The 16,220-nt window shown below is 33.3% G+C and overlaps 2 protein-coding genes across 2 annotated transcripts; both read right to left on the reverse strand.

Moving 5' to 3' along the window:
• Nucleotides 1-7: 7 nt before the first annotated feature.
• Nucleotides 8-1,084, reverse strand: LOC114716894 (uncharacterized). Its single transcript, XM_028901961.1, has one exon. The coding sequence runs from the start codon at nt 1,082-1,084 to the stop codon at nt 8-10; it is 1,077 nt and encodes a 358-aa protein (XP_028757794.1).
• A 7,253-nt stretch (nt 1,085-8,337) lies between these two features.
• On the reverse strand, nt 8,338-9,219 carry LOC114716895 (uncharacterized). Its single transcript, XM_028901962.1, has 2 exons — nt 8,621-9,219; nt 8,338-8,536 (listed from the first exon to the last, which is right to left on the reverse strand). The coding sequence occupies exons 1-2, from the start codon at nt 9,217-9,219 to the stop codon at nt 8,338-8,340; spliced, it is 798 nt and encodes a 265-aa protein (XP_028757795.1).
• Between the last annotated feature and the right edge of the window lie 7,001 nt (nt 9,220-16,220).

The following is a 16,220-nucleotide window of genomic DNA, read 5'->3' on the forward strand; positions in this document are numbered from 1 at the left end:
TCCTTCTCTAACCTCTGTTTAATTTCATATATTCAGAGCTAAAGTTCTCCTTCACATGCCTATAACAGTATGCATGCCTTTCACCCCCAAATATTGCTTGCACAGCACCAATTATAGAATTATGTCTATCTGACACAATAGTCAGTTGCATTGAACCAACTATTTGTTTAATCTTGTGAAAAAACCACGTCCAGTCATCAAGATTCTCTCCCTTCACCACTGCTATTGCAAACGGCAACATCTCATTATCCGCATCATATGCCGAAGCTGACAGTAACGTCCCCTTATATGGACCACTTAAATGAGTACCATCAACATATAATATAGGCCTTGCACTGTTCAAAAAACCCTCAACACATGCACCGTATGCAATGAACACACGCTCAAATCTATTACCAATGGAGGCCCATTCAGCAACCGTTTTGTCATCAGTTTCCTTCAACCTTTCACATAACCATGGTATTAACATATAGGACTGTTCCGGTTTCCCATGTATTTCTTCCATTGCCTTTTCCTTTGCTCTATATGCCTGACAATATGTAAGCCTCACACCATACTCCCTCTCCAACATCTTTCTTATCTCAGTGGGCCGTTTTTCAGCATGGTCCCTTATCTTTTCAACTATTACTGATGATGTCAACGTAGCACTCCCACCATAAGTCACAATCAAATTGTCTTGGGCTGAATGAATGTGCTTATTGCAAAATGTAGTCACACGTAATAGATGACTGTTCTTTCCAACAGCATTTGCACATATCTTCCAAGGACACCCTTCTACTTTACACCTCACATTCATCTTCTCCTTACTATTCCTGATATATCTCGCTGCAAACTTCTCTGCAATACTGAACCTGTACACAGCTTCCCTAAAAGCAACAGCATGTGGAACATATTGGCCCACTCCTACAAACACTCCTGCCCATTTCGTACAATTCATCTCGCCCGTCAGTCTTCCCTGACTCTCTGAACCACTACACTTGCTTCTCTGACTTGATCCGCCTCCTTCAAAAGTTAGGCATTCAACTCCATTCTCAACATTCACTGGCTCATGTTCATCACCAATGGTCGTTTCAAATGTATTCATGTATTGTGAAAGTCCAAATAAATTCTCACTCCTGCCACCATAATACCAAGTTAGGACAGCTATACTCAAACGACAGGTTTGAATAAAATAACACGTCTACATATCTAAATAACAAGTCCGCATATGGTTATTACAACTTTACTAACTAAAATAACAAGTCTACATCTACAAACAATTCCTTGCTCAATTAACAAGTCCGTATATGGTAATTACAACTTGAGTTACTCATATAACAAGTTTCCATATAGAAACTACTGGTTAGTAAAATAACATTTATAGATCTAAATAACAAGTCCGTATATGATAATTATAACTTCAATACGTTGAATTACAAGTCTACATATGGAAATCTCTGCTTATGTCTAATAACAAGTCTGCATTTCTAAAACACAAGTTTACAAATGGAAATGACATGTCCACTATGATCAATATCATGCTTGCATTTACTAATTACAATTTAGGACTGCAACACCATTAGCTTCGTTACAATATTTCTATACGAATTACCAACAATATATTAGTAAATAACAAGATTCAATTGGAAAACATAACCACTTACACGTCTGGATCATTCCTTGCTCTAGGTTCCCTATCATTCCCTTTCCCTCCTACATACACATGACTACTGCCGTCATTATATCTAAACAAGTTGCTGATATCACCATCATCACAAAGATCAATCAATGTACTCTCATCAAATTTAACTTTATACTTAATCTCATATCCACCACCATCATTGCCTATCTACTGTGAAATTATTCCACACAACTCGTCTACTGTTATCCATTCTTTTATACTGGTTACCCTTACACTCCCTCCAATATATTTAACTATCCCTTCACCATTTGCTTCAAAATGTCCACCAATGTGCACGTAACAGAACAACTCCTTCCCACAGCTTCTTCGGTTATTGAAATCCATTTTTCATACTAATCTGCAGCAAAAATTTACGTTTAGTCAGTACGTTAGCTTCACTAATAAATATTTACTCATTTATTTCATCGACTCAACCATTTACATACCAAATTAAAAACCAGTGACCTCCTGTCTTCCCAACATCACTTTAGGGCTTCACAACTTCACTTTAGGGCTTGACGACTTCAACACCGAAAATCATGGTATCGTCATTCCCTCATTCCACGGCAACACCTCAACGTTCACGGTCAAACTAACAGCCATTATCCAACCTACACTCTGCCAAAACACTACACTCTGACCCCTTCCCCATCGCAACCAGCACTGTGCACTACAAATGACAGATGACCGTTCAGACTATGAAAACAAAAATATCCCACCTCCAACTAACCACAACCTCCTACATTGTGATATCTTTCATCTTCAACTACACCTCCCATTCCCTCCCTTCCTCCAGCCTACTCACCCACACAGCAGAGATGAAGATGGAGAATGTGACGATGTGTAACTCTTACGGGGAACAATACAAGAAGGGTTTACTCAATAAGTTACTCGCATTATTGCCAATGTTAGAAGATCCCAATATCACACATACTCGTTCGGCTCATCCTACTCCACCAGCTCTCCCACCACCCATTAAAATCTTGGTCTCTGCCTTCATTAACAATGATGATGAGTGAGGGGCATTTCAGCCATTTAACACACATTTCATAATTGCAAATTGGGACCGGGTCCTCTGGAGCAATTTCTCAAATTCAGGGTCCCTGATTGCTATTTTATATATTGGGGGTCTTCATTTGCAATTTTTCCTAATTGATATTTCTTAAAAATAAATTTTTTATTAAAAAATTGCAAGCAAAAATTTTAAATATGAATGATTTAAATCAGACTTTGAATGGTGCAGATTTTAGTAAATATTAAATGAAAATCGCCTCATTAATTGTTCACATGGCGTCGCGGCTAATCTCCTGTAAATGAAAAGTAACCAAAAAAAAAAATAATAATAATAAACTTTATATTCTATTTCTATCTAAATTGGTAATACTTCCGACGGTCTTATTTATAAAGTTCTAAAATTTAAATCGTTTTAGTCTTTTTTATAAGATTCTATTAATGATTGTCTTAATATTAAATATATTTTTATCAATTTTTCTCCTAATTAAGTTTTTTTCCTGTCCTAATCTTTTTCTCATATTTCATTATCTTTCATCTTTCATCTTATTACTATTATTTCTCTATCTCATTTGCCCCTTATTAAATGATGAGATATTTAAGAAAAAGAAGTTTTTTTTTTACATATTTATTGCCTCTAATTAATTTTAGCTTTTTTTCTTAAACTGTGAAATTTAGTCAATAAGATCTTATAAAAAAGACTAGAGGGAATATAAAGTAGTAAAATACAATATACTTTTTTCGGAAAAAATGACAAAAAATACTTATTGAATTTCAAAATAACAAATAAATAATTTCGATAGATTTTGAAAAAGTAGTCAAAACTATTATAATAGTAATAAAGATGACTTATTTGTCTTTTTAAAATTCAACAGTTAGATTTTTTTTTTTTGGGGTCATTTTCTCTAATTTTTGGGCAGTAGACAGTAGTATACTTTTTATTTATTTATTTCTATTGGTTAAAATATATGCACGTTGGGATGGGCACATATTATATATATAGTATTATTTTTTTGTCTTTAATATAAGACTTTATTTAACTCTTATTTGGTCCTAAATACAAGACTCAAATCAACCATGTCTCTCATATTTATTCATTTTTTTACAAGATAGCCTTTCTAATAATAATAATAATTCTAACTAATAAACTTGATTAATAGAGATATTTTAGGAAAGACAATATATATTTATTACAAATAATTAACTTAACTTATTTTTATAATCTACTCAAATTATTTAACTAATTTTTATATTTAGGTGTATATTAAAGATTTTTGGATTTAGGATGGATTTCTTTTCGGAAATGGCAAGTATTAAAATTAAAACAAATTATTTGGGGCCAATTTTGTTTTCTTTTGAGAGAATTACAATTAGGTCCCACCCAAGAGAATTAAATACAAAAAGGTCTCTTGAAATCATAAAATTATTCTGAAATCTCAAGGGATTTTTTTGTAATAAATTTTATTTGTTTAATTATCAAATTATTCTTCTTCTTGTTTTTTTTAAAATTTGTATTAACAACTGAAAGAGCAGTGGGTGACAATTTATGGTACAATGATTAACAACTATCACGGCTGGTTTGACAACTCATGTGTTACATTTTGTGATATGCTGAGAAAATGTGTTATCAAACTAACCGCGATAGTTGTCAATCCTTGTACGGAATATCATGTGTTGATTTAAAAATAAAAAAAATTGAACAGGGACACTAAAAAAAAAAAAGGTAGCAGGGCAAGTGAGCGGGCAACATACAACCTTGCTTTGTGCAATTTATTTTTAACTAGGTGCAAAGACTTTCAAAACAAAAATTATTTACTTGTCGCCGAAGATATATTATAACTGAAAAAGAGTTGCATTCGCTCAAATTCTAGTCATTTTGGCCAATAAATTTTCTAATTAAAAACCTCTCATCAAATTTAAACGGTTGAAAGTTCGTCAAAACAAAATGTTAAAATTTCATCTTAATGTAGCTTATAATTGCCCACTATTACTATAAAATAGAATTTTCAACTTTTTCCCCCACTATAATTGTAAAGCATTCAGATAAAATTTTAACAATTTAAATTTATTTATGTATTTTATACAAAATTATAATAGTATTTTTATAAAATATTAAATGTAAAAAGGAAGAAAAAAGAAAGGGATATCACTACAAAAAAAATGCTTTTAGCAACAGAATTTAGTGATGAAATTTTTTATTTATCGACGGAATTAGTAACGGAATTAGCTGGCATTCATATAAATTCATTTTTTGGTTTTGAATTTCTGTCATATATTATATATTTCAATATATTTTACATATGGTAAAATTATTTCTTTCTTATATCAGTTTGTATAAGAAAGTTATTAGTATTCTTATTATATTTTTTTAATTATTATTAATAATCAAGAGGAATTTATTTTAACAAAATATAAACAAGTTTTCTAAGAAATTGTCTTTCTATTTTCAGTGTATACATAATGATGACATGAATGATGATGATATCTTCATTAACACTAACTCCACAAATATATCAATTTATTTTATAATTAAAAATGTTTTTAAATCATTATATTCTTAATTGTTATTATATAAATTTTTGTAAGATTATAATTTAAAATAACAAAATTTAAAATTAGTGACGGATTAGCGACAGAAATTTCTGACGGAAAAAATTCCGTCCTAATTCTGTCGCTAAATATTTATTGACGGATTTTTTAACTGATTAGCGATGGAATTTAGTGACGGACAGAAATTCCGTCTCTAATCCATCAAAAAAAATTAGTGATAGAATTTCATTGAAAATTAGCGACGGAATTTGTTTCCGTTAGAAATTAGTGACAGAATTTTTTTCCGTCACAAATTCCGTCTCTAATCAGCTGTTTTTTTGCAGTGATATAGGATATAAAGGATGCTCTTCCGGGAGTTATATGAAGAAACCCAATGTAGTGCTCAATGAGGAGAAACGTTTCTCATGGGTCATGAGGTTGTCGTGAGAATAATACTTCATTGTGACTATACTACTCATCAAGGTTTCTTCTAAGGCAAATCCCAAATATTGTAGGTGCTAACTCCTTTTTTGTTTTTTTCTTTTTTTCTCTAAGTATATGTATTGTTTTGTTGAAATCTGTTCAGATTATGATCAGACACTCAATGTAGACACTTCTTCTAATGAGAATTTAAACTTTGGTTTATCACTTTTTTTTTCATTTTTCCTCTTTTTATTTATCTTTTTCTTGTGCAATGAATTTTCAGTTTTATGGATTGTGTTCTTCAAAGTGATTTTTTTTTTAATGCTTGAATCTTAGTAGGGTACATTGTGATGTGAAGGGAGTTGAAAATGAAACCAATGATCCGATGGGACATCGGAATCATCATTAATTGATAGGCATGTGCAGGCGGCTATATATGATGGATCGGGTCCATATATTGATGGAGAAAACCCAAGTACCCAGGGCCAACCATACGTCAGAAACATCGTTTTCATCATGTGATATATATTATTAAGGAAAAATTAATCTTTTAATCCTTTAACTTTTAATTCACTTATAACTCGGTCCTTTAACTATGACTCGCTTTAACTCAGTCCCTTAACTTTTAACTCGCTTATAACTCAGTCCTTTAACTTTTGAACCGTTTATTTTTTTGTCCTTTGTCATCCATGACTCATCTTCTGTCATGACTGAGGTATCCTAGCTGGCCAAAAAAAAAAATGATTCAGCTTCCCTTGATATCATGTATCAGCAAGAGGTTAAAAAAACAAAAAAGAAAAGTTGATTTAGGGCCCGGAGAGTTTTGAGCAACAAAAGATGAGAAGAAATAGCATCATCAGCCAGAGAAAATCGAGCTTATTTGCTTCTTCTCCATCACGGTCTGCGTCTTTGAAGGTCGTCACTTGTTACTTCATCATTTTCATCCTTTGTTCTTTGAGTAGTTAATTTTTCTTCTCTTCTTCTCTTCTCCGGTGTGTGTTCATGGAAGCTTCTATCAAATCTTTTTTCTTTAGTGATGTTTATTGTTGGTTGCTTCCTAGTTGTTCTGTCATCTCACTCGCCTTTTTTTTTTGTCATCTCTATGGTCAATGATCACTCACTCCTTTGTAATTATTGGCATTTGGAGTTCTGCACATATTTCACCGTAATATTGTTTTATTTTATTCATTTTGGGTTTCCCTCTTTATTTTATTCATTTTGGGTTTCTCTTTACTTTTGTCAGCTTATTGATGAGGTTTGGTAAAACTTTTGCTTCCCCCCTCTTACTTTTGGTAGTCCTTGGCTTTCATGGTCTTGCTACGGGACTATCAAGACTTTTAATTTTGATGTGATGTAAGAAGAGGATGTAAAAGTACACAGATATGATAATATGCTTCTATTTTTTCTTCACTTTAGTAATGGTAGGAAATTGTAAGGAAGGTTCTGGTTTGTTGTCTTAAGCACTTGTGTGTTTGAAAATTACATAGCATTATGTTCTGATTTATTCAACTAAATGACTGAATCTTTTTTTTTTTAAACATTTGTAGCTGAATTGGTCTTGTGATTTATTTTTGAATCTTTGCCTGATACAAGGTTTGAGATGATATAAGATGAAGAAAAGAGTATACTGTTTATTGCAACAAAAGGAGGGAGGGGTGCCTATGAAGCCCGTAACTGTAACTGGTTTTTTTTAGAGATACCCAATTCTCTAATTTGCCATAACCCATTGTAGCAAAGAGACAAAAGTTGAGGATCAAGCAGCCCCATTTGGAGATGCATTATATTGTGAACTAGGACTATTTATGAGTATACTATTTATGTAATAGTACATGTAGCTTTGTATTATAAGGTGTGTAAGAATGCCTCTATGGGCAAGAGTTTTGTAGATTTTGATATTGTAATGCGTAGCTGGGCAAAGTGAAATACAATCAATGACAATGTGTTTAATGAGTATGATTTAATGCACCCATTTGAATCCCCGGACTTGTGTGTTTTTTGGGATTTTCATTGACAACATAGTTGATATTTAGACATTCTTATGTGAATAATGAATTATAAGGAATAAAAACATAAAAGGATATATTCATAAAAGAAACCAAAAAATTGTAAATACAATCATAGTAGATGAAAGCCACGCAAGAATGCTATAGGATATTGGTCATTGCCTTATTAAATCGTAAATATCATTCTAGTTTTTGAAAAACTATTTTCTCATATATCATATGAAAGCCGCACAAGAATTTTCTTGTCATTTTACCGAGGTGAACCTGATCTTCTCCATATCAAATACTGATAACTAATTAATTATTAGCACCATCAGTTGCATTCTTCAAATTATCTTACTTCTATATTTCATCTGTTATAAAGATACAAAATGGATCATAATGTTATACTTAATGTTTTACCCAAAAAAGTAATTCCAAATACATCTAAGACTTTACAAACATATCCACAATATTTCCAAAAACATCAAAAGAAGTTCCAAATAAATCCAACAAGGTTCAAAAAAGGCCTAGACCACATATGCATATAAAGGATCTTCTATTATTAGGGTTGTGATGAAGGTGTTGTACTGGTAGACTCTTGTTGTGAACTTCTACTGGCACTGCATGTTCTTCTATTATGCCCATAGTTTTTACAGTAAGAACAACGAAGTCTTGAGGATGTCCTTCGAATCTTATTAGGTTGGGAAGGCTCATCAGGTGCTCTTTTTCTTAATTTTGGAGGTCTTCCTGGTCTTTATGATAGGACGGAGGGTCCATCTCCTCCTTATTTATTACTTCCCACATTTCTTGTCCATTAATCGGCTTCACCACGGGAGAGTAACACTCAACATAAGCATCTATCTTCAAGTAGGGATGAACATAATCATGAGGGTCTTTTCTTTTTGCGTAAATTGAACTAACTGCATGCCTGCAATTAAGAATTAATAATGTGTTAATAACTACATGCCTACAATTCAAATATTCAAACATAACTCTAAAATTTGTAACAAACCTGCAAGGTATTCCAGTTAAATCCCACCATCTACAAGTACAACTCTTAGTAGCAAGGTCAATTGAAAATTTGTGCGAGTAACACGAGACCTCAAATTCAAATTCTCCTGCTTGTCGTGCAACCCACTTTCGTGATTGACTAACTTCTTTGTCCAACCTCCATCTTGGATTCGGACATACGCTTCCATGACTTCTAAATTTCTCTGCCTTCTTTCTATTCTCTTGAAATCTTTTCATGATGTAAGTGCGAATCCATTCTAATAAACTAATGATTGGAAGTTCTCGAGCCTCTAAAAGCCTCCCATTAAATGAATCACATATGTTATTCATAATCATGTCACTCTTTGGATATTCACTGAAATGAGATTTTGTCCAACATTGTGGAGGGAACTTCATCAAATGATCATGAGCCTCTTTAGATTTATTTTTCAACTCATGCATTTTTTGCTTCCATCCATTGACATATGTTGCTTTCGCAGCTTGCAACACCAAATCTCTAATCACAGACCCACCACTATATCTACTCTTAATGTTGGCATATAAATGCCTAACACATAAGCGATGCTCAACTTCAGGAAGAAGTGACTCAAATGTTGGCATTAATCCCTACAACAACAAAAAATATATTGTAAAACCACAAAAGACATAAATGCATATGGATAAAAGAAATATAAATGCCTATCAATTACCTTCTGTTGGTCAGAAATAAAGACCCATCTTTGTGTTCTTCCTACGTCATTTAGAATATGCTCAAAAAACCATGACCATGAATCTCAATTTTCACCTTCAACAATAGCTATTGCTAAAGGAAAATACTGCTCATTTGGATCACGTCCTACTGCTACCAGCAATATTCCACCATAAGGTCCCCTCAAAAAGCATCCATCTAAGCCAATGATCGGTCTACATGTTGCTAAAAATCCTATCTTGACAGCATCCAAACAAAGATATAATCTTTTGAATCTTGGTGCTCTATCAATAAAGGGACGATCTGTCAAAATTTTGAATGTAGTTTCAGGACTTTTTGAGAGGACCTCATTGTTGTAATCCCATAGTCTCTTATACTCATCTACAAAATCACCTTCAATAGCTTGTTTTGCCTTTCTTCGTGCCCAATAAGCCTTAGGCACTGACACATCTGCCATATAATCTTCTTTAATTGTGGATATCACATCTCCAAGACTCATATTCTTATTTGTCTTTATTCTATTTTTAATCTTTTCTGACACCCATTTAGATGAAACATTCTTAGAACTAAAAGTCACACCACAAGTGTGTCTTGGATTATAAGTCTTCAAACGATATGTCATGGAATCCCTCTCCTTACTCACAAATATTAACCAATCACAACGTACACACTTTATACAGCACCATACACTATCATTTTTAATGTATATTGTTTCATACCCATTCAAAAGTGAATAGTCCCCAACAGCTTCCCTAAATTGAGTAATTGAGGTGAACTCCATTCCAAGTTCAAAGATATAGTCTTTGCACATCTCATCTGGATTATACTTTTTGCACCCACTTGTCACAACGCCCTCTTCCAAATCCAAATCAGATTCATCTATAGATTTTAATGAATCAGTTTTGCGATTAGATGATAAAGAGCCTGCATCTTCATCATCAGTCAATATTAAGGCATCCACATTATCTAATGACATGTTATCTTCTTCACAAAAAGTATCATCATCTTCCTCAACAGTAAACTCATTGTCTTCATCACTACTCCCTCCATCACCCCCTAATTTTTATCATATGGTTAGACATCACATAAACCACGCAAATTATATTGTAATATTAATATTAATTGGAAGTACTCACTTACCCAAGCTATTTGACGCATCCATATATATATCACACTGGAAAAAAAAACGGCAATTAATAATCATGGTTAATTAGCTTAAAAAGACAAAAAGAGAGAATCAAGCATAGGCATGTTTTAACATTGTTTATGGGTCTTCCCAATCTCTTTGTCACTTTGCATTAAAAAAAAAAAGATTTTCCTGAAATAAAAACTCAACATGTATCATTTACATAGTTTGATGAAAGCTTAATAATGATGCTGACAATGACTATGAAGGCAAAACCAAATATGTTTAGGATTTTTGATGGATATGCGGTTCAATGTAATGTTGTTATTTGAATATTTTAATATTTTTGCACAATTGTACGGTCAATCAATGAATCAAGCACTATGATCTCCAGAAACATAGTATATTGTTTATTTCATTTAATCAAATATTATCATGAATTCAGATCAGACATCTACGAGCATGGGGACCACTGAAAACAGCCATAATCGAGAAACAAGATAAATATAGAACACATATTATTCAAATACACAGTGAGACCACTAAAGCACATGGAGCGCATGGATGTATTGTTACAAATTGCACCTTTCTCCCTTACCGATATCCCTCTGCAACTGTAAAAAGTTACTCTTTTATCTGATCTTCTTTGTCGCCTCTACAGTGTTTCTTTATCTTCTTCACGATTTAGTCTATTCTAGTCTTCCTGTTCTTTTCCGGTCTAGTCGTCTTCTTCGTGCCGCTAGCCCTCCTTACTTGTGCGTTTTTTTCTCGTCTTTATGGGGGTTACTTCTCTTTTCTTTGCAAGCCCTACCCTAGTTGAAAACATTTTTTTCAATCAGTTTCATGTGAATTCCAGGTGTGTATGACTAGGCAACCACATCAGTAATTATTAACGGCGTTAACAGCGTTTTCTTCCATGTAGGACGAGTTGGGATGACTAATGGATGATAAGGATCATTTTTTTAAAAACTAAAAATAAAAAGGACTGAGTCATAAGCGAGTTAAAAGTTGAAGGATTGAGTTAAAGTGAGTCATAGTTAAGGGACCGAGTTATAAGTGAGTTAAAAGTTAAAGGACCAAAAGATTAATTTTTCCTATTATTAATTATTATTTTGGTGGGGATGGGAAACATTATTATTATTATTATTATTATTATTATTATTATTATTATTATTATTATTATTATTCATAACTCCTTCTGTCCATTAGTCTTTGATAGATCCTTTTAGAGTCTATCTCGAAATCATATTTAAAAAGTGTTTATAAGTATATTTTACGTAAATCAAAATAAAATTCTTTTCATATATTTATCTCGTATTTTATAAATTATAGTTAAAAAATTACTTATAAATCATTCTAAAAAACCCTTAGTTGAAGCAGTATTGTAGAGATCATGTTGCTAGCTAAGCTACTGGTCCACGTAGTACATAAATTTTAATGCTGTGATTTATTAATTTGTCATTAATATCATGATGGGAACCAGACATTGAACAATTATTCTGTCCCATGCATCATGGATGGGGGAAACACTTGAATGTGACATGAGGGGCATTTCTGAAGTAACTTAGCTTATTAAATACTGCATAAAAGAATAATAGATCACAAAAGACATAACAAAGACCTGGTTTTCTTGTGGAATCTATATAGGATATGATATACAGGGTTTTGCACACCGCCATTAAGTTAAATTGACGCGCGCGCGCACACATATATATTTATACATAATTCATCTATCCCAAAAAGGAACATCATGTGGTTGATGAAGTTTTCTGAGAGAAGTTCGAAATTTCCGTGTACAAGCTTGAGGATGTTTGGGAGAATATACATATAATATTTATTTATAAGCATCATGTTCAAGATATCTCTTATCGTATACAATATTACTTGAAAAAATTCTTACCATTTTCTGAATAGAAGACAGCTAGCTTATACATGAGCATAACACTTGAGGATTCGCCATGGTTTGTGGATCATAATCACAGAAATTATTATTATAATTATTGTCATTTATTTATTTGAAAACTTGGTCAAACACGCGATACCATGGTGGAAGATTTTATGTATGTATGCGATCTCTTGCGCACATACGCATATATATGTTTCTTGAGTTCTAAACATAAGAATTAGTAGATATGTTTGTTTTTATTCTAAATATATTATTTTAATTTACTTTGTCTCTCAAGTTTATAAATATTTTTCTAAACTTTTTTTTATGTTTAAAAAGCACTAACCAACACAAATGAATAGAATGGATACTCACTTTAGTAAGACTAAGACATATTTTTTTACAGTAATTAATCAAACTAATTTTTTAAATATTAAGAAATTAGTTATCTAACTTTTATATTTATGATCGGAGAGTATTTTTAATTTTGTTGTTGAGATGTAGGATTATATTAACAATGTGGCTATAGGTCAGATTTAAGAACGCAGCAGGGAGAGGTCCCCACCTCCCTACATCTTTTAGCTTCTTCATTATATATGTGTGTCCTTCCATATCGTCTTCCTCACTTCTCTCATCCTCTAAGTTCATTTTCAAAGCTGCCCTACTGCTTCAAAGGATCTGGGATCATCTTCAAGGTCACATTATCAGATTCAGATCAGAAGCTTATTATTAGTGGTCAGTCTTCCTTCAGATTCAGACACCATCGCTTCTTTCTTCTTCTTTCATCCTTTAAGTTCATTTTAATTCTATTGTTGCCGTAAAATGATGTCATTAAAGCTATTTTTCTAGTAGTGTACGCTATCAAATCAAAAAGTTTCCTGCATTAAAGTAGAGTTTTGAGCGTGAACACTAATCAGCATGCATATACTTTTTTTTTTGGGGGTAAATAATATGAGGCATTTAGCCTATCTTATTGTGTCAAAACTGAACGTGGGAAAGCAACACCCACAAAGTCATTATACAAGCATCCTAAAACCTGTTGGGGAGGCTCATCAAAAACCCTCAGCACCCTATCAATGCTAAAACTAATATTAGCTAAATAGTCAGCACTATAATTTGCTTCTCTTTATACATGTTGGATCCTGAATTGTGGCAGCTTATTCAATTCAGCTTTCACAAGCCTTAACAAAGCAGAAGCTATATCAGAACTAGCTATAATGCTTTCTAAAATTTTTACAACAGCAACATAATCACATTCAATAATTAAACATTGTATGCCCAATTTAGTTGTCAGCTGCAAGCTTGTGAGGACACCCCACAACTCCGCTTTTATTGCTGTACACACGCCAACTCTTCTAGCATACCCAGTAATCCACTTTCTGTCATAGCCTCTCAATAGATCTCCACAGCCTGCCAAACCTAGTTGTCCTTTAGCTGCACCATCAGAATTTAGTTTAAACCATCCATCTTCAAGTGGTATCCAACTAATATTCCTTTCTTGCCTCTTGATGCTTATAGGAGAGTCGATATTAGAAGATAGTGAGATTTCTCTAGAAAACTTTCCAATCACTATTTCAGGACATTCAGGCATTTTAAATCCAATTTCAAACATACCCTTGTTTCTCCAGTTCCACAACTGCCAACAAGCCACTCCAAATTCGGTGGCCTTTAGATTATCTTGCCTACATAGTCCCCACTTAATCTATTCCTTCCCTTGTAACAAAAGAAACTCTGGAAATTGAGTCCAGCCTCCTAACCGACTCCAAACTCTATCCGCTACTTCACAATATCTTATCACATGCATTATATTTTATGTTTTGCCACTACATTTATAACATTCCTTATCACCACCAAATAATTTGGTTCTTCTCTCAGCAGTTAAAAGGCATTCATGTGTAGCAATCCACAAGAATGTTTGAATCCTTCTAGGCCCATTTCATTTCCAGATTCTATTCCACACTTCCTCTTTATTCCCTCCTTCTCCCTTCATCTTCTACTACATTTCTGCCACAACATACTTCTCCTTGATACTAGATGCCCATTTAATAGTATCCTTTCCATTAGAATCACATGGGGCAGGTATAGCAAGAATAAGATTCTGTCCTTCTTCAGAAACACAACTTTCTATTTTCTGCATATCCCATTTACCATCCTTATTCACCAAGCTTCTAACCTTGCGGCTAAGTTCTTTATCATTTGAATCCTTTTTGCAATACTCAATTAGTCTCCTTCCCCCCCTCTAGCCAACAGTCATTCCAAAGTTCAATTTTCCTCCCATCCCCCGCTTCGCATCTTACACTTCCCACAATATGTGGCCATATATGAGCCAAATTTTTCCGTACCCCTAAATCTGTGTTTTTCACAATGCATTCAGATTCCAGATTTACTCCTATACCATACTTCCCTTTCAACATCCGAGAACAAATAGACCCAAGGTTTGTAATCAAATTCCATCCAACTCTACCCAGTAAGGTATCATTTAGGATACTCATGCCCTTCAAACCATACCCCCTCCTCCTTATAGCTGCACAAAGTTTCCTAGCTTAAAGCATGAATTTTCCTCTTCCCATCCTCATGATTCCAAATGAAATCACATTGTATCTTCTCTAATTGCTGCCTCATACCCACCGGTATATAAGAATGTTGCAGGTCAAAGATCGCCATTTGACTTAGGACTGATTGAACCAAAGTAAGCCTTCTTACTAAGGATAGAGACTGCTTCTTCCATCCATTCAGTTTATCCTACATCTTATCAATCAAAAACTAAAACCTCTCTTTTGTACTTCTTCCTTTCATGATATAAGCACCTAGATATCTTCCTATATCATCCATATATTTGAACCCAGTCATACTGTAAATATCAGTCCTTACTCTCAAATCATTATTTTTTGAGAAATAAATGTTAGTTTTCTGTACATTCAACTTTTGCCCAGAAACAACATCGAATTTCTCCAAAATTTGTAGCACATTACAAGCATGTTCTATAGTTGCTTCACAAAACAACATTAAATCATATGTAAATAGTAAATGAGAAATAGCCACACCACTTCTTCCTATTTTGAATGGCAGCCACTTCTTTTCATCCACACTGTCAGCAATTAAGTGAGATAGTTTTTTTATTGCCAAGACAAACAGATAAGGATATAAAGGATCTCCTTGCCTGAAGCCTCTCTTAGGTTTGAACATTTCCCTTTCCTCCCATTCCACATTATTGCCATTCTAGCCGTGCTAATACACATCATTATAATTTTTTATCAAATGTTTATCAATCCCAATCTCACTCAAAACCCTTCTAACAAACTCCCAAGACATCCTATCATAAGCCTTTTCTAAATCAATTTTAACAACCATAAAACCTCTTTTTCCAACCATCTTATTCATAGAATGCACCATTTCCTTTGCTATAATTATATTATCATGGATACTTCTCTTAGGAATAAAACTAGTCTAGAAAAGGGAAACTAGTTTATCCATGAGAGGCTTAAGTCTATTAACAATCACTTTAGTAATCCCTTGATAGAGAACATTACAAAGGGCAATAGGTCTGAACTGACTTACAGTTTCAGGAAGCTCTATCTTTGGAATTAACACCAACTAAGCGTTATTTAATTCTTTAATGCATTCTGGATTTCTCCACATTTCATCAATCAACCTGACAACAGAATTCCCAACAATGTTCCAATTCTATTGGTAGAAAAATACAAGATAGCTGTCCTAACTAGGTGCCTTGAAACGCCACATTTGGAAAAAAGCTTGCTTAACCTCATTCTCATTGATTTGCCACTCCAAACAATTTAACTCTGACAATTCCACTTTACCCCATTTTTGCCATATCTCTAACCAATGCCTACAACAGTTCTCCTCTTCAAACAATTTTAAATAGAAGTCCTGAAACTACTGCA

The sequence above is a fragment of the Neltuma alba genome, unplaced genomic scaffold, assembly GCF_004799145.2.
Source record: "Neltuma alba isolate B1F8T4 unplaced genomic scaffold, ASM479914v2 tig00011698_pilon, whole genome shotgun sequence".
In the NCBI taxonomy this organism is placed as follows: domain Eukaryota; kingdom Viridiplantae; phylum Streptophyta; class Magnoliopsida; order Fabales; family Fabaceae; genus Neltuma; species Neltuma alba.

Bases quoted from the DNA above. Each gene is read 5' to 3' on its own strand.
- LOC114716894 (XM_028901961.1), bottom strand. From the start codon at position 1,084: ATGAATACATTTGAAACGACCATTGGTGATGAACATGAGCCAGTGAAT.
- LOC114716895 (XM_028901962.1), bottom strand. From the start codon at position 9,219: ATGCCAACATTTGAGTCACTTCTTCCTGAAGTTGAGCATCGCTTATGT. The intron at 8,537-8,620 runs GTTTGTTACAAA...TCTTAATTGCAG, and splicing joins TTAACTGGAATACCTTGCAG to GCATGCAGTTAGTTCAATTT.